Raw genomic sequence first — 26,269 nt, 5'->3', positions numbered from 1 at the left:
CAGAGGCCACAGAGTAACACTGAAAACACGTTTGTAACTTTCCAAAATACTGAGTGCTATTAGATGTCCATAAACATGTATACATGAATAATTACACCAAATGCACTTGCCTCCCAAAAGGAGGCAGGGCCAGGAAACAACAACAACAACAACAACAACAACAACAACAACAGATGTGTCTTCTAACGGGAGCATCTACTTCCTTTATGTGAGAAAAGATGTTTCATTTGAGATCTCTTCTCTTGCCTTAGCTGCTAACAAACTCGAGACAAAAATTCCATGCTCAACCACAGTAGCTACCCTCAAACCTAGATTTTTTAAATATAATTACTCTCTACCTTTGCACATACAACGCCTTTTACCCAATGAGCTGGATTATTCTTTTATCAGACAAGAAAAGCTATGTACCTAGTGCCTTTCCCTCTTTGCCTAGGCTGCCAGGAAGCTCAGAGCAAAATCTGCTCTTTAATCTAGGTTTCTGGCACAGTGTAATTACGACCCCAGTCCCCTTCGATTCATTAGCTCTCATTCTGTCATTCTAGTTTGAGTGGGTCTTTCCCTTGACTGTAGCATGCATTTTCTTATATCTAAAGCAAGTGGATGTTTTCTAAAAGGCTGTTTGGGATCATCTACAGTGAGTGGCCAGGAAGTCCAAGGCCCAGCCCTCTGCCAGGAGGAAAAGAACCATGTGCATCTGTAACTGCAGCCAGGGCTTCTCTTTTCCCCACCCAGTCCCACACATCCACGGCTGGGCTTGCGCTCACTTACTCGGCCTCTTCCATGGCCACAGGGCACTTGTACTGGGCTGTGTTAAAAAGGCAGATGTCCGCATACTGACGCACTGGGAGGAAGAGGGAGACAAGGTGGTGTGAGCCTTGGGCTCCCACTCCCAGGCATCCCAGGCTCCCTCAAGTTGGGGATGTTCAGCCCCGGGAATGGCCAGAGTGCTCTGGGGGATTCTTCAAGAGACCACCCCTGTCTGCCACTCAAAGGATAGCCCAAACACACACATTCCCTTCCATCACCAAAACTCTCCCTTAGGGACAGCTTTGCCCAGAACCCCCAAAGAACCTAAGAGTAGGTGGCTTGTGCAGTAAACTCATTACCTGACCAATGAGCAGCCTGTGTTACTAGCCTCAAAAGACTTCCCTTTTGGCTAAGAGGAGGCCCCGGGGCTTCCCTGCAGGCCAGTAGTTATCCACAAGTCTGTTAACAAGGGGAGAGCCTTCAGCTACCCCCAACCCTTGGCAGGATTCCTTCTTGCCCGTCCCCTGGGTTGGCCCTCTGCCCAGGGTACCCGAGATCTTGATCTTCTTCACTGTCTTGTTGGTGTTGTTGGTGACGTGGACATTAACGCTGATGGGTTCTCCGTGGTAATAGATCTGGGAGGCAGAAGAAGGGAGAAGGGTTGGACCGGAGGGTACTAAGGCTCTAGAGAGAGGGAGGGAGAAGAGGCCCCACACCCATCTCCTGGGGTTCCCCAGACTTTGACCACTCTGACATTGGCCTCAAGTTCCTCAGCCACTTTCCACTGATGCTAAGGCACTGGGCACATTAGACCAGTGCCTTGGTGGGATTTTGAAATATAACTGAATTAGAAGGTGATATTCCTGGGCTCCAGTCCTGACCTGGTCATCAGAAATAATGACAACAATAGTAATAACAATGATGAAGAGGATGAGAGTAGCGTGACCTTGGACAGGTTACCTAAGCCTCGGTCTCCCCCTCTGTTCAATGAAGGACTTGGACTAGGTGGTGTATCGAGCCCCTACTGGATCTGGATGCCAGGAATTCTAGACTCAAGAGGGTCTGGAAGAAGCAGGAGAAAGGGGGGGAAGAGCTGGCTGGCTCACTGAGGGAACAGGCTCCGAATCCTCTTGCCGCCGGCACTTACCCTCAGCTGTCCCCAGAGACAGAGGCATGCCCACACTTCAAAGGGGGCCAGGGGTGTGGGAAGATGGCCAGGACCCACGTCCCTTCAGGAGGTACACTGACTCCTAAGTCGATCGCATCCTTCAGGCTCATGCTCCACTTTGCCACTCCTTTTGGCCCCCAAGGCTTCCCAAATCCCTCAAGGGAGGTCTCAGATTCCCTGAACCCTATGGTCTTAGGACTGGGGGCAGAAGCTCCTACCCCAGGAGTCCTAGTGACCATAAGAGAGCTGGCAGGGAGGTCCCAGCCCCCAGAGAGCAGCCCCCACCCCCTGCCAAGTCCAAGCCTCCTACCTCCTTATCCAGGGAAGCCTCTAGATGCAAGGGCTTGTCCGACATGAGGAACTGCCTGGTGGTCTCAGCTGTGGGCTGGGGGCCAGGCCTCTCCGGGGCATATTGAACCTTCCTGATAACCAGGCGCACGGAATTCCTAATGGAGATGATGGGCAGAGCAAAAGATAGCCAGAGTCACCTGCCTCCATCCCCTTCCCTTGTAATCCTCCCTTTCCTGCTCAGGAGACAGCCATGGCTCTCCATGGCCTTCAAATCCAGTCTAAACTGTAGAGGTGGACACAGGGGCCTTCTTACCACCTGGCCCCACCCCATCCTCCCCTGTTGTGTCTGCAGCCACCCCCACTTCCTCACTGTCACCTTGATGGTCTATCTAGTCCTGTCTCTGCAGCTTCGCTTGCACTGGGCCCTCGCCTGCAATACCCTCTTCCCACTTTGGCCCTCACTTGCTTCCTTCTTCAAGGCCCAGCTAAATACCTCCTCTTCCAGGAAACCTTCCTGGATCAGCTCACTTGATCTTCTCCTGGTCTGAACTCCCACCCCATCAGAGCCAAACTCCCCCATGGCAGTTCTTCACTGGGTCTGTGTCCTGGCAGCCAGCAGGATGGCAAGAAAGAGACTATGTTTCACTGCCTGCATCCCTTAGGTCACTTAATAGTGGTAAGCTCCTTAAGGAGAGAAAGTTTTATCTACATTGTTCACTGCTGTGTTCTCACCACCTATGACAGTGCCTGCCACATAACAAATGCCTTCCAAATATCCGACCAAAAGATGCGGAGGGGCCCTGTGAAGAAGTGGGGGCTCAGAGAGGTGACGGGGTTCAGTGAGGGGGTTCATTCAGGGGGATGCAGGTCAGTGAAGAGGACAGAGACCCAGTGAATAGATGGGAGGCCAAGAGATGAGATGGGGCTCAATGAAGGTGACAGGGACTCAGGGAGGAAACGAGGACACAAGATTGGGAGGGGATGGGACCCGACAAGGCAGTGTCTGTGGCATGCTGGGTGTCCCGGCATCCCTGTTCCACTCCCTGGAACCGGACAGCCAGGTTTAAGGCCTTAGTTCTCCCCTTACTAACTATATGCCCTTGAGTAAATTCACCTCTGGGTCTCAGTCTCCTCATCTGTAAAACGGTAACAATAGTAACACCTCCCTCCCAGGGTTGCTGAGAAGATTAAATTAGCTTGTACATGTTCATCACTCTGAATAGTGTCTGTTCCTTAATAGGCCCTTGATAAATGATAGTTGCTATATCATTATTAGTAGTAACTTTGGTGTAGACTTAAAATGTTCCAGTGGGGTGTTCCACTGAGGCGGTGGCCCTCAGTGTTGTTTCTCTTCCTTGCTTTGGTGAGGCCTCCTTCAAAAGCCCCCAACCTTCTTTCCCCTGGTCTCAGGTCTTAAGAAGAAAAGGAAGACAGAAAAGCAAGGGAGGGTCCTATCTCCCCACACCCTAGAGTTGGCCCTGCTGGAGATGGAGATGCCTGCAATACACTCGTCAGCCACCAGGTGGCAAACTCAGCTCACTCCCTAAGAAGTTGCAGCGCCCTCCCTCAGCCAGCCTCAGGGAGGATTGCGGCCTGGGGACGCAGGGTGCATCAGAGCTGGGGGGGCTGAGGCCAGCCTCGCCAGGGGGAAGGGCAGGGCCTGCCTTGAGGAGGAGGAGGCGTGAGAGCAGGGCTGGGCAGTCCATCTCAGAAGTCAGGGCCAGCTGTTTCTGGCTGCTAACCTGGCCTGTCTGCCCAGGGCTCTGCTTCTCCAGGAGAACGAAACCTTCTCGGACATGTGGGCTGACCCTCCCCCTGACTCTCCCCAGGGAGGGGGGCTTCGCTGACTCCACTTCCCTCCCTTGCTTCCACTGATCCCATCACCACCCCTGCCTCCAGCCAGCCCCAACCACCACCTGCTGCTAATGGCCTCCCAGGAGGAGAAAGGGGAAGTGGGGAGTCCAGGATGGCTGAGAAAAATCTTGCTCACTGTTAAAAACGATCTGAATTTTGTTTCTTTCCAAAATAAAACGACATGCAGTCTGGCGGGGCAAGCCTAGAGGCAGGGAGATGGAGGAGGCAGGTACGGCCATGTAAAGGGAGAAACGCGGAGGCCCGAGCTGGGGCCATTGAGCCACCTGCCCCAGGAAACCCTCCAAAACCCCTCCATGACTGGCCAGCCTTCCAGCGTGCCCTTCTCGGAGTTCCTGAGGCTGGAATGTGCGGCCCCTCCTCGCACACTTCCAGGTATTGTTACTTATCTCTTCTTCAGACTTCGCTGGCCTTGTCTCCCTCCCTCGGCCGGCAGGCAGCCCACACACCCAGCGGAAGCTGCGCCCTCCTCACCGCTTGTGGATCTTCTCCTCCAGGTTCTCGGCACAGAAGGCTTTGACTTCATAGTCCACACCACAGGCCTGAGGGGAAGGGGCTGCTGACCACAGGGTCCTGGAGAGGGCCGGGGTCCCCACAGCACAGCCATCCCACCCTCTCATTTTACAAACGAGGACGCTGGATAGGAACACCAAACTCCCAAACCCGCCCCTCGCCCCCACCCCCCACCTGACTCAGGACCCAGTGCTCAGCCCCAGTGCTGGGCTGCCTCTGGGGGTGGCTGCCTCCCCAACCTGACCTTCCCACAGAGCTCTCCCAGCTCCCCCAGCGCTGAATGGGCTGAACTGCCTGAACTGGGCTCCACCCTCTGGACCCCTGCCTGGTCTGGGCGGCTGTCCTCATGGAAGCAGCCACACGGAAATAACAACGGATGCCTCCGCAACCCTGTTTGGGGGGCACATACTGTGTGTAGACCCTACAGTGCTTCAGTGTCTCAGTCCCCTCTCAACCACACGAGGCGGCGCATCCTATTGTCCCCATTTTGCAGATGAGGCAACGGGGGCTCAGCTCTGGGGGCTGTGACACTAGGGGTGTCACTTTTCTCAGAACCTCAGTTTCCCCACTTGTGAAACCACAATGAGTGCACCCCCATGCAAGGCTGTGAGGCCAGGTAGTAGTCCAGAGAACATTTTGGTTTCGCTGCAGCCAACAAGCAGCCCAGGAGAGACTGCACATAACGGAATGCTGGAGGGGGGCGGTGAGGATGACACCCTCTGGGCTGCCCTGTATGAAGAGAGACTGCTTGGGGCGCCTGGGTGGCTCAGTTGGTTGAGCATCTGCTTTCAGCTTGGGTTATGATCCCAGGGTCCTGGGATTGAGCCCCGTGTGTCGAGCCCCGTGTGTCGGGCTCCCTGCTCAGCAGGGAGTCTGCTTCTCCCTCTCCCTCTGCTTTTGTTCTCTCTCACACTCTCTCTCGTGCGTGCGCTCTCTAATAAATAAATAAAATCTTTAAAAAAAAAAAAAAAAGAAAGAAAGAAAAGAGACTGCTTATCTGGGGCGGTATTGAAGTGGCCTAGACACAAGGAGACTTCCACACAGAGGGTTCCGGCAGCTCTCAGAGAGAAAGCCAGGGCCCTAGGGATACAAATGTCCTATACCCAGAGAGATGCTCCCGGAGAGGTGACCCACCTTCCCTGTGTCTTCAGGCCCCGGCTGCAATGTCACAGAGCACGGGAGGTTCGGAGGGATCTGTTAAGAGGACAGACAGAATAGGTCTCCTGTCACATTGACCCCTGACCTCCCCATATTGCCCACCCACCACCCCCACACACGTTCTTCAGACCAGGGGCCCCTTAGCAACAGGCCATGTCTCTTCTATCAGACCGGGGGCTCCAGAGGACAGACCATGTCTCCCCCATCAGACCACGCCAAGGATGCCCCACACTGGGCCAGAAGCCCCTCAGCAAAGCCAAGGATGTCAGTGCTTTTCTTTGTCTAAAGGGTTGTGCCTGGCTTGTGGTAGACAGAACAAGAGCCCCCCCTCCCCCCCCCCCCGCAAAAGATGCCCATATCCGAATCCCCAGAACCTGTGCCTGTTAGCTTACATGGCAAAGGGGACTTTACAGGTGTGATTAAGTCAAGGATCTTGAGATGGGGAGAGTATCTGGGATTATCCGGGTGTGCCCGACGTAACCACAAGGGATCTTAGCAGGGAAAGCAGGAAGCAGAAGAGTCCGCGTCAGAGTGGTGGGCCAGGAGAGAGACTGGCTGGCCGCTGCGGGCTTGGAAGATAGAGGGGTAGGCGACCAGCCAAGGAACAGGAGTGGTCTCTAGAAGCTGGAAAGGGCAGGGCCTAGAGCCTCCAGAACAAATACAGCCCTGCGGACGTCTTGATTTTAGCCCAGTGCGACCTGTGTTTGATTTCTAACCTCTGAAACTGTAAGATCATCCATGTGTGTTTTCACACTCCCGTTTCATTCCCACCAGGTTGGCAGTGGCTTGTTAGAGTAGTCATAGGAAAGCGATACATCTACTCTGGACAGGATGACTCTATCCTCTCTCTTTCTCTAGCTTCCCAGAAAGCCAGCGGATTTCACTGAATTACAGAATCAGAGTCTGAGAAACAGGAAATTTTAAAATCCAGAATCTGGGAGCCTTTCCATTTGGGAAAGTGGCAGAGCAGGGAAATCACTACGTGCCACCCCTTGTTTATGAGGAGGGCTGGAGCCGGGCTGGAGAAGCCAGGCATGTGGGCAGCTGGTCTGAGGGAGGAGACAGTCCCATAATGAGTCCGGGGCAAGACAGGGCTCCTTCTTTCTCTGCAGCCTCTCCCCAGCCTGCTCTCTCCCACCGATGAGCTGGACTCCGGAGCGTCCAAGGAGGAGCTCAGAGGTGAGGTGCAATCCTGGCAGTGGCCGGAGAAGAGACGCTGACCAGGCAGGATCAGTGACCGTGCCCCAGGTCCCAGTGTACACTGAGAAACCGAGTGCTGCCCCCATGTGCCTGCCCACAGGGCTTCCCACGGTGGGCGCGGCCGGCCGTCCCTAACCTCAAAGGTGAAAGGATAGGCGTGCTCGCCCAGCTTCTTGATGAGGCGCTCCTGCAGCCGCGTCAGGGCCTTCTTGTCCTCAGGGGCCGGCGGGAAGGACTGCACGTTGGCCACAAACAGGTCCTTGCGGAAGGTCAGGCCCAGGACGTCCAGGTCCTCCCGACCATAGCGGAAGGCGCAGGTCAGTGTCACATAGACTGTGGAAGCAGGGGGCGCTGAGGATGGGCCCAGGAGGGCAGCGAACAAGCCCCCCCAGAGCACCAGCTGAGCCCTGGGATTAGCTCAACTGGAGCTCCCAGGTCTGTCCCAAAGCTGCTGCGGGGAGGACTGTGCTGCCCTGGGGATGGGGGGACGGGGTCCCTGGGAGAGCCACTCAGGCCTGGCCTCGGGGTGGGGGAGATGGGAGCTGACTGCTGGGTGAGTTCTATCCTTCCCCACCCTGACCCCCCCGCCCCGGCTCTGGCCAGTGGAGTGTGCAGGAGCACAGGAGACGTCTGACAGGGTTGGTGAGGGCTGGGGTAGGCTTACAGGATTGGAGGGGAACGGGGGTGGGACTGGGAAAGGGATGTGGCTGGAGAGAGCAGAGGGAGGGGGATATAAGTGCTGAGTGGGGTCTGGAAGGCATGGGGTCTTGTCCTAGCCCAACCCCCACCCCGTGTCTCCCTGCGGATCCTGGACAATCCCTTCACCTCCCTGGGATTCAGTTTTCTCTTCTGTAATGAGACCCTAATCCCTGCCCTAATGGGCATCCCCGAACTTGCAAAAGTCATTTATATTGATGTGAGAGTGCCCGGGGCACTGACAAGTTTCCCCTAAAATGGGCATGGGTGGGCTACCCAGGCCGGAAGAGGCCAGGGCACCTGCTCTGATGTTCGTTGGGGCTGCAAAGGGAAGAGCCAGTGGGGCTGGGCAGAGAAAGGCCGTAGAATTAGTTGATGTTCTGCCTGGGCCTCAGGGAGGCCTTGGGCTAGAGGTTGGTGGGGAATAGGAGGCCCCTTCACAGGCCAGAGGTGGGGACCACCACCTCACCTCTCCTCTCCTTGAGATACTCAGGATCCACCAGGACCACACCATCTGGAAGAAGGACAGAGAGTAAGTAGACCCTCCCAGCTTGACCTCTCAGATTCCTGAGCCCCAAACACCAAGCCAAATCCAAACCTAACCATCTGGCTGTTGAAAAGCCTCATGAGAGAAATGGGGAGGCCAGCACCCAGGGGAGGGCACTGCCATGCCCCACCCCCTACCCGGAGGCTGGCTTCACGGGCCCAGCTGGTGACTTGGGGCACGTTACTTCTCTGTTTCTTCCCTGTTCATAAGAACGACAATATGGGTCCGAAACCCCTACGATCAGGTGTACTTTAAAATTTAGAGGTTCTGAATTGTGGAAAGGCCATGTGGTGCATCCTCCATATATTCCGTCACACCCTCTGCAGGATCTGGGATCAAACCCATTAACACCGTTGCAGGGAAACATGAATATTTTCACCAAGAGCTTCCTATCAGTTGAAGTCAGGTTTTGCCATTGAATGAATCCCACATCAAACTTATCAGCAAGTTTAGACTTCTAGAGGTTCTTGGATTTGGGATTTGCCATCAGGAGTTGCGATCCCATAGAACCGACCTCCCAGGGCTCCTGTGAAGACTGAGTTAATATGTTTAAAGCTGAGACGGTGCCCGGTTCCTGTGATTCCACAGAGAATGTCCCCAGGCCTGGCCGCGGCAGTGCAGAGACCAGCTGGACACAAAGGACATTTTTCTCCCCACAGGACCCCAGAAGGCCAGAAACACAGGCTCAGGGGTCACCTCCTTGCCTGACATCCCCAGGCACCTCTGGCCAAACTTCACCCAGCCACACCCAAGGAACAAGCAAAATTGTCGCTCCCCAACTCTCGCCCACTGCCGCCCTCCCCCCATGCTGCCTGCATAGCAAGCTCTCAGGGAATCTCAGGGGCCACATCCAGAAGGGAGTGTCGAAAGGCTCCTGGTCCTATCCAGTCCCAGGCAGGCCCAAGGGATACCTGGTCAGGGGAATGTCCAGCCCATCCCCAAACCTGCCCATCTTCCCTCCTTCTGCTGTGGGTGTTTCCTCTGCGCCTGAGCACCAGGGGCTCTGTACAAAATCCGGGGAGAGGGCACCCCCCAACTAGGGGTGTCAGGAAAGGCTTCCTAGGGGATGGAAGCAGGAGTCAGGTCTTAAAGGGCATGTAAGGGTCACCAGTTGGATGACCACGGGGCAGCACAAAGTGGACAGGGGGAAGGGTGTGGCTCTGAGGCTTGGGAGAGCACATGCTGGGGGTGGTGGAGGAAGCAAGGCCAGGCCTGACCTGCAGTGTCCTGTCTGCAAGGCTAGGGGCTCGGACTTGCCCTGGAGCCTAACAGGGAACCATGGGGGATAGTTATGCATTGGGAATTCATAATCAGCTCAATGTCGCGATGGGGAAGGTATTTCTCTCTGTGGGTCATTTGGTCAACTCTGGACAGTGGCCCAGAGCTCTCCGAGATCCCCAGGGCCCAGCACAGGGCCTGGCTCAAAGTAGGGGCTCCATGAACACTGACTGAACAGTCCCAGGGTGTGTGCCCTGGGGGAGCCGGTTCCCTCCTGTTCCTGCCCTGCGCCCAGCCTCGGTGCCACCCCCACTTCGGTCCTTAATAGGCCAATGGGTAGGGCCAGCCCTGGCCCCAGACAGTCTGCTGGAAACTGTGCCTTGTAGCAGGCCAGCCAAACCCTGGGATGCTTGCTCACTGCCTCCAAGAGGCCAGCTCAGGGAGGAGATGCAGATGGCAGAGGGGACACTGAGCCAGTGTTCCCAGACAGCACAGGGGAGGAAAGGCGGGGTCGTCCTACTCCAGGCCAGGAAGGGAGGGCCTAATGGGGAGCTGACCTCTCTGCAGGCCACAGCCCTGCACACACCCCCTCAGCAGAGGGACCCCAGGGACTTCCCAGTTCTCCTGCCCCCACTGTCATAAAGGTCTTCCTCCCAGTAAACCAAAACCTGCTGGCTATGCTCTCTCTCCTCCCACCTCAGCTCTGGAGCTGCATGCTCCCTTCCGCCCTCTGGCCCCGGGACAACTCCCAGGGATACGTAATAGAGGCCACATTCTCTGTGAATGTTCCCCATGCGACACATCTAGTTTCTTCACCTGGACTTGGCCTCAGGCATTTTCCAGTGTCCATCCTCCCAATCGGTCACCTCCTTTGGCCTCACTTTGGTTTGTTCTTGTCCCTCTGAAATCATTTAGCCTCTCTGGGCCTCACTGTCCCCATATGTGAAACAGGGATAATTCTGGGCCTCCCTCCCTCCAACAGCTGTGGGAAGAGGCAGTGAGGTCAGGCTCTTCTAACGAGAGCTATGGTTCTTAGAATCCTAACCAGGGGTGACTGTGCCTTCCAGGGGAAATCTGGCAATGTCCAAAAACATTGTTGATCATCCTGCTGGGATGGTGGGGTAGTCCTAAGGTCTAACGGATAGAGGCCAGGGATACTGCTACCCAACGTACAATACACAGGACAGCCCCACCAACAAAGAATTATCTAGCCCAAAATGTCAAGAGTGCTGAGGCTGAGAAACCTTCAGCTAGGGTAAGACTTTGAAAGGTGACTTTAGCCGCAATCCTGCCTCTGCTGAGAACCCCATGTGGGTGAGGACAGACCCCATTCATAAGCCCCAAGGTTTTCTTCCCACCTCCCACCTTTTCATCAGGATGCAGCAGAACAAAGGTTCTGTGGAGCCAGGCTGCCCGGGGTTTGAATCCAGGCTCCTCAACCCACTGGCTCTGTGACCTGGAGAAAGTCACTTAACCTCTCTGTGCCTCATTCTCCTCAGCGGAAAGCAGGGATCATAACGGGGCTACCCCAGTGTCTGGTACGTAATAAGCCTCACTCTGGTGGCTGCTCACCCTCCTCCTTCCCGGCTTCTCCCCTCAATCCCCCCCACTTTCCCCTCACGTGGTCCTCACTGAGGGCCGAGGAGCTGCTCAGTAACCGTGGTAGATGTCTGCCGACTGTCACAGGAAGCCACGCACACCCTGTTCTTGGCACCAGGCCCCTCTGGAGACCTGGGGGCTATTCCCGTGTGGCTTTAACATTCCCTTCTCTAGGAGGGGCCAGGTCAGCCCCACCTCTCCCCACCTTACCCCGCAGCCTACAGGGACTCACCCACAGGGTCCACGAGGTCGATGTGGTCCACAAAGTCCCGCTTTCCCAGATAGACCGTGAGCTGGGGAGGAGAGGCACAGGCAGTGTTAGCAGCTGTGGGCCTGGAGGACACATCCCTGAAAAGCTACTGGCCCTTGCTCTGGAGGAAACCCCGGGAACTGCCTCTGCAGCTGCTAAACCCCAACCCAGACCCACATCAAAGTCCGAACTGGACTTGGACCTGAGCTCCAGCGCTGATACAAACAAACCCTTGTACGATTCTGAAAGCACCTATTTAGCCTAAACCCCTCTGAAGCACTTGTTACTGTTCCCATTTTACAGATGAGGACACTGAGGCCTGAGATCTTCACAGCAAGCGCCACTGAGAGTAGACCGGCAGCAGCAACGTCTGCTGCCGGGAGCGCTGGGCGCATCTCTGAGACAGCAAGGGCAACCCGGGGTGGGGCCGAAGGCACCCAAGCCGGAGCTCTGTGCTCCTCACTGCAGTCTGGCCGGGGTCCACTCATGCTAGGACTGGTTTTCCGAGGCAAAGGAGGAACGGGGAGCCAGTGTCCTGCTAGGTAGCCAGCCTGCAGGGAAGAACCTCCCAAGTGGGAGATTCTAGAATCCACAGTGTCATCCAAGACATTTCCTGTTCCTGCACAGTCCCTGCATCCCGCTGAGCCCCCTCCCTCCATCATCTCTCTCAGTCCAGCCCTCCTCCTCCCCACAGCCTCGGTTGCCTGGACGACGCACCAGACACACCAGCCCCCTTTGTGGCCTGCTGCCAGCAGCCTCACATGCTCTGGACTGGAGGCCTTTCTCCCCTCCTTAGCCAGACTGGTTATCCTAAAATGCAAATCTAACGCTACTACTCCCATCTGAAAACCCTCTAATGGTTCCTGAGCCCAGAGGTATGATGACAAATGGGTTTCATTCCAAATGCCAACTCTGATAGATCGGGGGCTGCCTGGGGCTCTGGGTGGAGAAGGCATCTAAGATGGAATCCTGGCTCAGCAGGAAAGGGTGAACAGTGATTGGCGAGCTCTGCTGCGGGCACAGATGAGAGACGTGGGAGCAACATGGTGCTATTTGCCCGCCCAGGCCGCGAGTCCAAGCTCCTACACCCTGCAACCTGCCTCACCTCAGCTCCCGCTCCCCCTGCCTCCTTCTTGGCACTCTGGTTCAACTGCTGTGGATGCTCCCACACTCCCTGTGAGTTGTGTTCATGCCTAGAATGCCCTTCTTCACCCTGCCTTGCCTGGATACTCATCCCTTTGAGAGAGAAGCCATTCCCGACTGCCCAGGCTGGGTCCCTTCAGCCCCTGGGCATCCCTTGATCTCACCCCTGCCGCTTCACGTTGAAGTGATGGGTTTCTGTGTCTGCCTCCCCCATCTGGCTGTGAGTGGCATGGGCTGTGCCTCATTTGTCTTGGTATGCCCTGTCCCAGTCCCCCCCACTTTGGCCTGGACCCGAGAAGGAATGATGTCAGTAATATCTATTTGTTGAACTGAAAGGAAAGCAGGATGGAGCCTGGGGCCTGTGGAAAGAGAGAAAGCAGGACAGGCCCTGGAAGCTGCTCCAGATAACTAGGTGATGCCAGGGTTCAGCAGAGAGGCTCACGCCAGGGGACTCAGTGCCCCCGAGGCCCTTGGCAGTCTAATTATCACACTCGTACTGAAGTCCCTCTAAGAAAGGCTGGGTCTCAACCTGGAGCAGTGGCTCCCTAAAGTCCCGGGGAGTTGTACGGCCCCCCCCCCAGACAGAAAGTTTCCTGAGCGGTCCCTCCCCCTGTGGTGGACAGCTCCTAAGGACAGATGGGGGTGTGCAGGGAGTGCTGCATGGGCAATAGAAATGCCCAAGAGAGGACAAGAGTTTGGGGCCAGGGACGAGCTGGGGTGTGGTTGTTACAGACTCACCTTTCCATTCGGGCTTGCCTTCTTGAACACCCTATGGACAGAAAGAGGAAGCCAGGATTAGTGCATCCCGCCAGGGGCAAGGCCCCCGCAGGCCATCCCTCGGCAGGACAGAGGAGAAGCGCCTGGAGTGATCTTCAGGCACCGCCCAAGCCTTGACAGCCAGAATAGCGTCTGGCATCATCAGATCTTACCATCTCCGGCGCTACCCCACCCAAGCCTCCATTCTTGCCATTATAGCTCTTGTGGGGTCTGCCATGGCCCCCTCAGCCTCCCTTTCACACAGCAGGCTGAGGGAGTCTCTCAAGATGTGTCAGCCTCTGCCGCTCATTTGCTCAAAGTCCTCGCAGCTCATGCAGAAAAAAAGCCCTGTGTGTGTGGTTGGCCCTGCCTCCCCTTTACCCCTGGGCATCACCGCCCGCTCTCCCTCACCCCTCCAGTCACAGCTGTTCTTCCAACACACTAGGGTGGGTCCTGCCTCAGGGCCTTCAATGGAGCAGTACTTGCCCCTAGATGCTCCCCACCACAGATCTGCTGGCCCAGCCCCATGCCTTCCGTGATGGGGCTTCACTGTGGCCTCACCCCACACTCCCTCTCCTCTTCCGGCTCTATTTACTTTCCCACAGCACTCAGCACTTGCTAACCTACTACACAAGCAACTTGCTAATTTATGCCTGTCTGCTCTGCTAACATGGCAGCTCCACGAGCCAGAGAGCCTGGTCTTTCTTCTCCACTAATGTGTCCTGAGTCCCTAGAATGGCGTCCCTAGTAGGTGTTTAATAAATCTGTGTTAATGCGTGGCACGTAGCAAGCGCTCGACAAATATTAGTTGAGTGGGTGCATGAATGAATTAGTGAAGGAATCAACTGAGAGACTGAGGCCCAAGAAAGACAGGGGACGTGCCCATGGCCACACAGCAGAGCACTGGACGCTGAGTCAGGCAGACACGTGGCCCCCAACTCCTGCCAAGTGCTCGCTGGGCCTTTTAGAGCTGGGTCTGGGAGCCTGAGACCCCCTCACCTAGCCTCATCATCTAGCCCCAGAATTGCTCAGAGTAATGCTGGGAGGAGAGAAGAAAAAGGAAAGAGGCAGAGCCTAGAGAAGGTACTGGAGGAAGGAGGGAGGGAGGGAGAGGAGGGGAGAGGGACACTGCCCTGCAGGTGTGAGCATAACAGATGGAATGAGAGATGAAACAAACAAACAAACCAAAAACCCAGAGCATGGAGCGGGCCCCCAGGAGCAGGAGGTGCAGCAGGCCACCAGGGCAAGTGGGGTGAAGCCCAGAGTGCCACGGGGACAGTCGCTCTTCCCAGAAGGGGCATGGGGGTGGCTCTGCACTGTCTCCTCAGCCCCCACCCCACCCCCACCCCAACTTCTGGGGCCCAAGGGACCACTGAGAGGGCTGAGCTTGGCTTGCAAAGAAGGCCCTGGCACTTCTCTCCCCCACCTCCCCTAGTTCTGGGCTTTTCTCCTCCTCATAAATATTTATCAGTATTTGGAGTGTGAAAATACCATAGTCAGCTGGGGTGTAATAATCGCTAAAGTGAGAAAAAATACAGATCACACAGTTTGAACCAGCAGCTCCCAAGCTAGGGCTGGACCTGCGCAGGAGACCAGGAGACCAGAGAAGTCACAGGGACCCCCAACTGCTTCCAGAAACCTCAGTCCACCGCTTAGGAGCCCGGGGCCTGAGAGAAAGGAGAGACCAGAAATGCCTGAGTTATAAGTGAGTCAGGGGAAGCCACTCGGGTGATTCTGGAGAGAAGGGAGGAGCATCCGCACCACAGGAGGGGGCTGGGGGCCAGGCTGGGGGCAGTGACAGTCAAAAAGGGAGGGAGGGACGGAGGAAGGGCAGTAAGACAGACAGAACTAGCATTTGTTGACTGCCTAATTAGTTCTTTCTCATAACACACTGTGAAATGGGCATTATAACTCCCATTTTACATATAATGAACTTGAAGGTCAGAGAGATACAGCAATTTGTCCAGGGACACAGAGCAAGCCAAGAGGCTAAGTCAGGATTCAGACCCAATTCTGTCTGCCTCCAGAGGCTGGGTACTTTATATCCAACTCTGCTGCTTTTCTAAAGCAGGTGTCTTTTTTTTTAATCAGCTTCAGGGGAAAAGCAGAAAAGAGGGGAAATGAGTCTGGAGAGGGGAGGGGAGGGCAAAAGGATGAAAAAGTGAGTAAGAGGCGAGAAGGAGAGTGAGGGCAACAAGGGCAGGAAACATGGCCAGTGGTTGGGAATGTCCTGTGCTAACTCAATCAGCCCCTGGGGCCACCTCCTCAGGAAGCCGGGACTCTGATGGCTTCCTCAAACAACAACAGCAGCTTCCCATGCCCCGAGCACATGTTCTGCCCCAGTCCTGCCTCTCAGTATTTTTCCCAGAACACTGCTGATCCTTCAACAATCCCATTTCAGAGATGAGGAAACTGAGGCTCTGGGAGGTGAACTCTGGCTGTGTGTCTCCAGAGCTCAGGTCCTATCTGCTCTGTTGCACAGCCAAGCCCTCCCTGAAACAACCCCACTGGCTTCCCGACCCCATCACTGTCAGGAAAAAGCCACCCCCCCCCCCCCAACCACGACCCATCTGTGCCCCACCAGCCTGATTCTCAGAGTCAAAGCTGAGCCCAGTAAGAGAAACACTGGGGGTGTTCTAGCTGACTAAGGCTCACTGGAGACAAGGAACAGAAACCCAGCGAGGGTGGCTCGAGAAAAGGAGGAGGGACAATAAGGAGACCAAACTCTCACGGGAAGGACGTGCAGGCAGGACGCAGGAGTGCTGGAGCCAGGACCAGGAAAGCCATCAGCCTCTCAGGCGGTTGCTCTCTCTCCACCTCTTCCCTGGGGCTGCATGTTCTCGGGGCTGCGCTGCTCTCCATGTGGCCGCTCCATTGTCTCTGGGGACCGACTCTCTCTGCTTACTCAGGGCTTTTCTGCCCCTCCGTCATTTTCGCTTGCATGTGGCTCTCACCCCGACCCTGTTTCTGCTCTGCCTCTCACTCAGCTTCGCACTGTTAACTGGCTGAATGGCCCAATTCCAAATTCCCAGGAGAGGAATTTGATTGATCAGCTTTGGTCAGGTGCCCCCAGCCTGGACCAATCAGCTAAGTCGAGGGTGTGTCATGTGTTCCATGAGGCTTGGGTGGAGGAGGGTCTACGGAGCAGTGTTTTACTAATCGGGGGTCGCAGCCCATTAGTCGATCACGAAATCGACTTAAAAGGGTTGCCACCGGCACGTCCTTGTTTTGTTTTAATGGACTAGAAGACATCAGCGTGACTTACAGATAGCAGGGGTATAGCAGATATTACTATATTCACTAATATTCCATTTCCCTCTAAGGCTGAGCAAATTTCTCCAGTCCTATGAAGTTAGGCATGCCCACATGGCATGTGAGATATGGCCAATGAGATAGAAGTGTCACATGTCACTTCCGGGCAGAAGCATGTAAGGGCTAGTGCACGTTTTCATGTCCTACAGAGCCTGTAACAAATGACCACAAACTAAGTGGCTTAAAACAACAGAAACTTATCTTATGGTTTTGTAGGTCAGAAGTTCGAAATGTACCCCCACTGGCTCAAAATCAAGATGTTGGCTGGGCTACATTCTTTTCCGGAGGCTTCAGGGTGAATCTGTTTCCTCACCCTTCCCAGCTTCTAGAGGCCACCCACATTTGTCTCAGGGCCCCCTCCTCCATCTTCAAGGCCAACCACAGCAGGTTAAATTCTTATTACACTGCATCATTCTGGCCTCTTCTGCCCCCCTCTTCTATTTTTACAGACCTTTATGAATACATTCGGCCCCCTAACTTAAGGTCAGCTGATTAGCAACCTTAATTCCATCTGCAACTGTAATTCCCCTTTGCCATGTAATATAACATGCGCAAAGGTTCCAAGCGTTAGTATGTACACATCTTCAGGGTGCCATTCTTCTATCTACCCCACCCTCCTTCCTCTGCCACTGAAACCAGAAACCATCTGGAGGGAGAAGACTTCCGTAAACTAAGTGCCAGGGCTCTCCTATTACATGATAGATGTGTAGCATGACAGAAAAAGAAAGCTCTTACACCACTAAGATTTGGGGGTTGCTTGTTACTGCAGCAAGCCAGCTTCTCCTGGCTGATACAAAAAGTATTATTTAGTAAAACCTTCATTTTAGGATAACTGAGTTACAAGGTTAAGTGAATTTCATGTTGCAAATTTTTAGATTTTTTTAATCCACTGTTCTAGAGAAACATGCCTAAAATGACATGTTCTATCAATGTCTGTGCAGTCAATTGAATTGTGTTTCCTGATTTGATTCCATCAGGGTGGTGCTCCCAGGTGGGCAGGCAGGTCAGCTCTCCAGTAACCAGAATATTGTCTTTTCCAGTGAGTCCCATTCCCCACCTGCAGCAGGGGATGCCTTTAATAATCTGCTGCCCTTCTGTGAGCCACCTAGCCTCCCAGTGTCCATTTGTGCCTGCACCATGAGGGACCCATGACAGATTAGCCAAAAACCAAAAGTTTATGATTCTGTGTGGTATAGCCAAACAATGGAATATTACATAGCACTGAAATTACTCTTGCATTTTTACAACACAAGGAAATGCCTGTGATAGAATATTGAGCAGAAGAAATCAGGATTCAAAACAATGTATTTGGCATGAGCTCAACTTTATACTCAATAAGTACCAAAAGAAAGAATGAGAAGACTTAATATTAACATGGCAATACTTCCCAAATTGATCTATAGATTTAGTGCAATCCCTATCAAAATCCCAGCTGGCCTTTTTTTTTTTTTTTTTTTTTTAGAAATGAACAGGCTGGGGGCACCTGGGTGGCTCAGTCGGTTAAGCACCCACCTTGGGCTCGGGTCATGGTCTTGGGATCCTGGGATCAAGCCCCACGTGGGCAGGTGGGCTCCCTGCTGAGTGGGGAGTCTGCTTTTCCCTCTCTCTCTCTCTGCCCCTCCCCCTGCCTGTGCTCTCTCTCTCTCAAATAAATAAAATCTTAAAAAAAGGAAAAGAAAGAAAGAAAAGAAAAGAAAGAAAGTGAATAGGCTGGTCCTAAAATTCATATGGAAATGCAAAGGCCCAGAAGAGCCAAAACAACCTTGAAAAAATATAAAGTTGGAGGATTTACACCCCCAAATTCAAAACTTACCACAAAGCTACAGTAATTAAGACTGTGTGATGCTGACATAAAGATAGACGCACTCTACTCAGCTTTGATAAAGCTCTCTCCCTTATCACTCACCTACCCACCTTCACACAGGCCATCTCTGGGTCATCAGAGATCAATGGAACAGAATTGAAAGTCCAGAAATAAACCCCTATATTTATGGTCAATTGATTTTTTACAGAGGAACCAAGACAAGTCATTGAGGGGGAAAAAAACAACAACAACACAAAACAGTTTTCTCAACAAATGATGCTGAGACAACCGGATATCCACATGCAAAAAAATAAAGTTAGACTCCCTACCTCACACCATATACAAAAATTAACTCAAAATGGATCAAGGATGTAAGAGTTATAACTATATGTAAGAGTTATAACTATACAACTCTTAGAAGAAAACCTATGTGTAAATCAACATGGCCTTGGATCAGGCAATGGTAACCTTAGATAGGACACCAAAAGCATGGGCAACTTAAAAAAAGAGATAAATTTGCTTTTTACCAAAATTAAAACTTCTGGCTTCAAAAGTCACTATCAAGAAAGTGGAAAGACAACCCACAGAATAGAGAAAATATTCTCAAATCACTTATCTGATAAGGGTTTAGTACCCAAGATATATAAAAACCCTATTACAATTCAATAATAAACAGGCAAATAACCCAATTAAAAATGGGCAATGGATTCAAATAGACATTTCTCCAAGAAGACATACAAGCGGCCAATAAGCACATGAAAAGATGTTCAACATCATTAGTCACTGGAGAAATGCAAATCAAAGCCACAATGAGATACTTCACACCCACTAGGATACCCTACAATCAAAAAAAGATAATAACAAGTGTTGTCAAGGATGTGTAGATATTGGAACCCTCCTCATACATTGTTGGTGGGAATGTTAACAAGGTGGGATCACTCTGAAAAACAGTTTGGCAGTTCCTCTGAAAGTGAAACATAGGGTTACCATATGACCCAGCAATTCTATCCTTAGGTATACACCTCAAAGAACTGAAAACAGATGCTCACACAAAAATGTGTACATAAATGTCCATAGCACACATTATTCATAATAGTCATAAAGGGTGAAAAAGAAAACCAAATGTCCATCAGCTGACAAATGTATTGTTTAAATGTGGTATCTACATACAAAGAAATATTATTTAGCTATAAAAAAGAGATGGCGTACTGTGGTATCTACATACAAAGAAATATTATTTAGCTATAAAAAAGAGATGGCTACCACATGGATGACCCTTGAAAACATGTTATATGGAAGAAGCCAGACACAAAAGACCACCTACTGTTTGATCCCACTTACATGAAATGTCCGGAATAGGCAAGCACAGAGAGACAGAGCACAGGTTAGTGGCTGCCAGGGGCTGGGGTGAGGGGGAAATGAAGAGTGACTGCTAATGGGTATGGGGTTTCTCTTTGGGGAGATGAAAATGTCCTGGAATTAGACAGTGGTGATGGTTATATATTAAATATATATGTATATTAAATATATATATGTGAATATATTAAAAACTACTATATTTTACATTAAAATTCTATTATGGTATATAAATTATGTCAATTAAAAAAAATAATACTAAAAACACACGCCCAAAAAATAAATGAAAGGAAAAGAAACATGGCTGAAATATTAACCGGGGTTGAAGGAGACTCCCTCCACCCACCAACCCACTTCTTTATAGATCTTATTTTTCTATGTTGTACAATAGGCATAAATTATTTTATAAAGATGCCAGGGCTTCCCTGATAAGATATGTCTTGGGTCTTGGTGAAAGAAGAGTCTGGAAAAAAATCTCATTAGTAGAGAAATATGGATCCTATTACTCTGAATCCTTTGATGTTAGAGTCTCTGATTCTGCGATTTTACAATGCAGAGTCTGTATCTCTGTGATTGCTCAGATCCCTTCTGGGCCTGCTGTGCCAGCTATAAGAACTGCTGTGCTATCTTCTGCTCAGCTATTTCTTTCTCCAGGAAGCCCTCCCTGACTCCTCCAAGTCCCACACCCAGTGGGGAGTCACAGCATTTCCCACACTTTGCAGTGGTTTACTTACTTTCTGCTTCACTTACATAAGTGAGAGCACAGATCTTATCTGTGTTACCGATCCCTGGGGCATAGCATGGTTCCTGGGGCACAGTAGGGGCTCAGTAAATAACTACAGGTTGAATGTTGTTGAATGAATGAATACTCTAAGAGAGAATTGTCAAGAGTGAGGATGGATGAAGTTTAAAAAGATGGTGGGTTGGCAATAGTCCTCTTCTCTGGGTTAGCAGACTCCAGACATTTCTTCTTCTATCTATCCTTCTCTTTGGCTGTCAGGATCAATGAAAATCAAGCCTCAAAAATGCTTCATAGGGGCAGGGTCCCAGCCACCATCAGGCTAAGTCAGGAGTACAACTGATGTATCCCAAATAGGCCTCTACTCAGCTTTGATAAAGCTCTCTCCCTTATCACTCACCCACCTTCACACAGGCCCTGCCACTGCCAGGCTCTGGGGGCACTAAGGTGAGCAATTCATGGTCCCTGCTGACAAACGACCATGGTATAGCCAAGTTAGAGGAACCCACCATGTACAATGGCCACCGTGCATTAAGCGCTCCCTAGGAGTCAGGTGCTGTGCTAAGCACTTCACACGCATTAAGATATTGTGTTATTCTGGGGTGCCTAGGTGGCTCAGTTGGTTAAGCATCTGCCCTTGGCTCAGGTCATGATCCCAGGGTCCTGGAATCGAGCCCCCCATCAGGCTCCCTGCTCAGCAGGGAACGTGCTTCTCCCTCTCTGCCTGCCGCTCCCCCGCTTGTGCTCTCTCTCTCTGTGTCAAATAAATAAATAAAATCTTTTTTAAAAAGATATTATGTTATTCCATCTAAATATGCCTTTTTTTTTTTTCAGAGGAGAAACCTAAGACTCCAATAAATAACTTATCCAAAGTCATGAAGTCAGTATCAGAAAATTTATACAGGAGAGAAACCCCATGAATAGGCCACTTATGGGGAATCATTTAGACAAAACATGTCTTACTCAATATCAGGAACCTCATCCTGGACTATCCATGAATGTGGATTGACTAGCAGTGAATTGGGAGAGTGCTGGTTACAACTCATTCCTCTATGAGCATCAGAAAATTCATGGTAGAGAAAAATGCTATGAATACAGTGAATGTGGGAAGACCTTCAAATATTACTCAATCTTCAGTCAACATCAGAAAACTCACCCGGGAGAGAAACCAGGTGCCAGTTTACTGCTCTAAATGCGTCATAAATATTAACTCATGTGTTCCTCCAATGACCTTATTAGGAGGTACTACTCCATCCCCGTTTCAGAGATGAGGAAACTGAGGCACAGACAGAGAGTCTCGTTTTCCCAAGGTCACACAGCTAGTAAGGGGCATAGCTAGATGCTGGAGCCCAGGCAGTCTGGCTCCAGAGATCACACACTTTTAACCATTCACAACAACACCTTCTAAGTGGGATTGTGTGGTTCCGTCTGGCGAGTCAGGAAAGGCTTCAAGGGAGGAGGGAGCAGTGAGGAAGGCCTTGCGGAGCAGTCAGAGATGAAGGGGTGGCAGCTCTGCCCGCCAAGGTCTGGAGAGGGCGACTGAGGCCACAGGGTGGCAGGCAGCCTGATGTGCTGAAGTGTGTCCTGCGTGCCTGGGAGGAGCACCAGGGAGGAGGACAGGCCAGAGAAGGGTCCACTCACTGCCCAGAGAGTCATGGAGCACGTCCACGCGCAGGCCCTGGACTAGGTGTGAAGGGCCTTGCATGCCCAGCTAAGGAACTTGGACCATAACCAGAAGGCAATAGGGAGCTGTGAGCATTTGGGGGAGGGAGAATGACTGGCCAGGACTGTATTTTGGACACAGAGGTGCCCCTAACCCCATAAATTTCCTCTCTCTCTGCCCTGCTGGCAATCTTGACTCAGTTGGGTAGGGTGGGGACCACGCAAGGGGGCATTCCTTCTGCCCTACATTCTGACCCACTTTCTGGGTGTGAGAGCAACCGTCAGGGAGCAGGGAGGCATGAAGAGCAGGTGGCTATGGCAGCAAAGAGGTTTCTAGGGCCCTTATCACACGCTCCCTGGTAGCAGAGTTATTTGTGTACAAGCTCGTCTGCTCTGGCAAAATTGAACAGCCCACCCTGTGTCAGAACATTGCCTACCTGTTTACCCACCATTAGTGCACCTGCTGCCCAGGATAGCCCAGGAGTGGGAAGGAGGCAGGAAGACAGGAAATGTCACCCTCATTTCACAGATTTGGGGAGCCTGAGGGAGCACACTGCAGCCTGCTTCATTCCCCAGGTGGAGAAATCACAACCCAAGGGAGGGAAGAGTCTCATGCGGGGGCCAGGAAATAGGCTGAGAGAGACTCGCCGACGTGCACAGAGTCCCAGACAGGGAGGAGGGCATCCTGGTGCTCTTGTCATATCGCAGCTCGAAACCTGGCAAGACTCCTGTGCCCAGAGGGTGGCGTATCTGGCAGGGCGGCGGGACGAGGGGTGGTGGATAGGGGCTCTGACCAAGGCAAGCTCCCAGCCTCTGGACTTCCATTGGCTTCTGGGCAGACAGCAATTCCTTCCCCTCTTGCCTGCATTCCCATGTTCACTTTTCTGGCCATGATCCATACTTGTGGAGATTTCTATAGGGTGCAGAGTCAGGAAGGAGGGGAGCCACCAGGTGGCCCTGAAGAGAGGGGTGAGTTTCTTAAAAAAGCACGGCCCATTTGCTGGTAACCTAAGAAACTAGAGATCCGAAAGTCAAAGGCTAATAAAAATTTCAACAAGCGGGCTGGCAGCTGGATCCCAAAGAGCCTACAGACTGCACCTGAATACTCTCCAGGCTTCTCTTGGGGTGAGAGGCAGGAAGGGAAGGCTGCTAGCAGTGGAAACAGTGTGGACCCTACAAGCAAGTAGACCCTGCCTGAATCCTGTGTGTCCTGGGGTGAGCTTAGCACCTCTCTGTGGCATACTTGCCCTCATCTGGAATATGGGGGTGGTATCTACCTCACAGGTTGAAGGCACATGTAAAGACTTGGTCCACAGTAGGGAACTGACGAAAGGAAGCCAACATCATTAGTAATACGATGATTATGTTATCATCATTCCCCTCCCCTCCAGTGCCCAGGGGAGAGCTCTTGCCTAAATGTCCCTCAACTGAGAAGGCCTTGGGGTGGGAAGAGATAGTTACGTTACCCTCGCTGGAGACAGGGAAGTTTTTTTAGTTGTCTGTCTTCCTCTCAGTCTCAGATGGAAAAGAATAGTTTATAATGTTCTCTTCCCAGTTTAGACCCTCACATTTCAGAAATCTCCGGGGACATGCCCTATTTCTTCTTTCTGTACTAGCCTTTCCATCAGTTCTCCCAACTGCAATCCTTTCTTCCCAACGTCACCTCATCGGAGAAGCTTTCCCTGACTGCTCTCATCTTCAGAGGGACTGTGCTTGCTCCTCTCTCCTCTTTCCCTTCTCTCCTCTTTCCATCCTGTCCCTCCCCCTCCCCCATCCAGCACCCATGCCCCCTTGGCATCCACACAAGCCTGCACCTCTCCTCTCCTTGGGGACAGCCACGGAACACTGAAAACTGCAGAGAGCAGGATCCTCTTCCTTCAGTCATTCACTTTCCTCGGTCCATGGCTGGTGCTAAGTAAGTATTTTGTACGAATGAATAAATGAATCAAGGAGAGCCAGACCCTGAGCATGAAGCTGGGGAAAAACAGGACCTGGGCCAAGTGGCAAATCAGAGGTGGGCAGCCCGGCCAGTAGGATGAGACGCGGCACGTGGGCCTCAGCGGGAGCCCGGGACACACAGGGCGGCCCCAGACAGCCGGCAGGCAGATTTTCCCAGAGGAAGACTGTATTTAAAGTTTCATTTGTTTGGGTTTGGTTGTTTTGTTTTGTTTTGCCAATTCGCACATATGGACTTTTAGGATTATAGAATGCCATATTAAAATGAGATATGAATTCAGAAGCCGTAGTATTTCCCTCTCTCGTGGGTCATAAAGCAGCAGGGCAGAGGGCTGAGGCAGCGCATCTCCCACTCTGTGCCAACCACCCCACGGGCTGGTCAGAGGCTGAGAGCCCTCTGTGGTCGGGTGCTCTGTCCAGACCAAAAGCTATGGCCTCAGGCGGCAGCTCTTCTCTAAGAATGAATTCTAGGGGAAAAAACCCATGTCTCAGATTTAGCCAGACGCGGTGCCCGTGACGTGCGGGAGGAGGCTCGTATAGGCTCCTAAGAGCCTACTGCCTACTGTGGAAATTCTGTGAGCTAGAGGTTAAACACAGCCATTGCCAAGGCTCGCCACGGTGGGGTGAATGCGCCCCCCCCCCACTAGGGGACATTTGGCAATGTCTGGAGACATTTTGGAGGAGGGGTGCTAGTGGCATCCGGTGGGTGGAGGTCAGGGATGTCGCGGGCACAAGGCACAGGTCAGCCCCCTTCCCACCGCCAACCAAGACTCTGCAGCCCGAATGTTAATAGTACTGATGGTGAGAAATCCTGTTCTAAACTTAGAGTTAAATAAATTACATTAAAAACAAAGGGAATACATACTCCAAACTTACCATTACTATTGTTTCACTAAATTTCCCTGTGATGCTCTTGAGGCTCTTTATGTCCCCCAGATCTGGACGGTTGGAATGTTGTTGGATGGTGTCCTACTGCGCATCTCTCCCCAGGCCCACACTCGATGACATCACTTTAGTAGTGTGAGCTCCTTGGTGGGAGAACTTACACCACAGAGACTGACACCCCCTCCGTTGTTTTCTGGACAGCCAGCTGTCCCCAGGACACCCCTGGCTGTAACCCTAAGTAAAGAAGGGAATTCACAAGCCTGGTAGATGCTTGTAAGTTTCCAGCCCAGGCAGGCGGCTCAGCACCAGCCTGCTATCTGCAGTGTGGAACAAGGATCTGAACGTGCACAAGTCTACACACCCCATACACACACACACCACGTACCCCACAGACACTTAAACGTACCCCACACACACCACTCACACACAGAGGCCGTACCCACACCACACAAATACACATGTAAGGAGCCTTCCGGCCGGCAGAGACTAACTGAAATCACGAGAACAGGGGAAGAAAGCCTTCTCTAATGTTTCCGTACCTTCATCTTTACACCCTCGTCATCCTCTATGGCCCATCCTTCCCCACACACCACCTCCCCAAGGATGCGTGGTTCCCATCCCTGCTCTGTGTCCAGCTCTCTGTATGCTGAGCCCAGCAGGCTGTGGCCTCCAGGGTCTGGCCCTCCACCCCTCCCCACAGCGCATGACAGGCTGCTCCCCGGGTGACTCCACCCACCCAGCCACTTGGCTGCCACTAGGGGCTGGTAAGTCCACGCTCTATCTCCAGCTAGATCCTCTCTGACCCCACACCCACCAGCTTTGTGGCATCTCCACTCAGATGTGCCCCGACTCCCCAGACAAGTCCCACACTGACTTCCTATCTGTCCACACCTGTTCCTTGCCTACGTTCTCTGCCCCTGCCCACCCCAAAGATCCCGAGGTGCTCAATGTCCATCTCACAAATAAAGGAATAAATTACATAAATCCTACAAAGAGAGGAAAAAAACCACAAACTTCCACGTGAAGCAGAGAGGAAGTCTTACCCCATTTTACAGATGAGAGTCCTGAGTTTTGGTGAAGTGAAGGGACCGGCCCAGAAGCAGCAGCTAAGGGGGCGGGTAAGGGTGTGTAGGACCCAGAGCTGGGGGCTGGAGGCAGCAGAAGCCAGGCCAGGGCAGGCCTTCAGGATCAGCTCTCCCCAGCCCCGAGTGAGGGGGTTAGTTACAAAGAAAAGGAAAAGGCGTTCCTGATACGCGTCCTGTTTCCTCTCCTCCTCTGGGCTTCTCAGGCCTTGGAGGGCGGATGTCTCTGGGCTGGCCGCACTCAGCCTGTGCACAGACAGAAGGTGAGGGTCTCCCCGGGGCCCTTACCACCCCAGCAGTCGGGCCTGTATGAAC

At 52.5% G+C, this 26,269-nt stretch overlaps 1 protein-coding gene across 5 annotated transcripts in view; it reads right to left on the bottom strand.

Annotated features, from left to right (window-relative positions):
* The window catches only part of ARRB1 (arrestin beta 1), a 74,085-nt gene that overhangs the window by 13,519 nt on the left and 34,297 nt on the right, over positions 1 to 26,269 (bottom strand). For 3 of the 5 annotated variants that reach the window (XM_045894453.3, XM_064576918.1, XM_064576919.1), the window contains 9 exons: positions 13,141 to 13,171; positions 11,242 to 11,302; positions 8,115 to 8,159; positions 7,086 to 7,282; positions 5,726 to 5,785; positions 4,553 to 4,620; positions 2,226 to 2,361; positions 1,298 to 1,382; positions 769 to 841 (listed from right to left, as the gene is read on the bottom strand). In XM_045894453.3, the coding sequence (XP_045750409.1) occupies positions 769 to 841; positions 1,298 to 1,382; positions 2,226 to 2,361; positions 4,553 to 4,620; positions 5,726 to 5,785; positions 7,086 to 7,282; positions 8,115 to 8,159; positions 11,242 to 11,302; positions 13,141 to 13,171 (756 nt within the window). Of the gene's footprint in view, positions 1 to 768; positions 842 to 1,297; positions 1,383 to 2,225; positions 2,362 to 4,552; positions 4,621 to 5,725; positions 5,786 to 7,085; positions 7,283 to 8,114; positions 8,160 to 11,241; positions 11,303 to 13,140; positions 13,172 to 15,889; positions 16,184 to 25,915; positions 26,099 to 26,269 lie in introns of those variants that run through there. The other 2 variants (XM_045894455.3, XM_045894450.3) reach the window with 2 other exon arrangements.

This window comes from Mirounga angustirostris, unplaced genomic scaffold (assembly GCF_029215605.1).
Source record: "Mirounga angustirostris isolate CCGP_5_RB_7025 unplaced genomic scaffold, mMirAng1.0.hap1 SCAF_13, whole genome shotgun sequence".
Taxonomy (NCBI): Eukaryota; Metazoa; Chordata; class Mammalia; order Carnivora; family Phocidae; genus Mirounga; species Mirounga angustirostris.
This window is presented reverse-complemented; position numbering and strand designations above follow the sequence as displayed.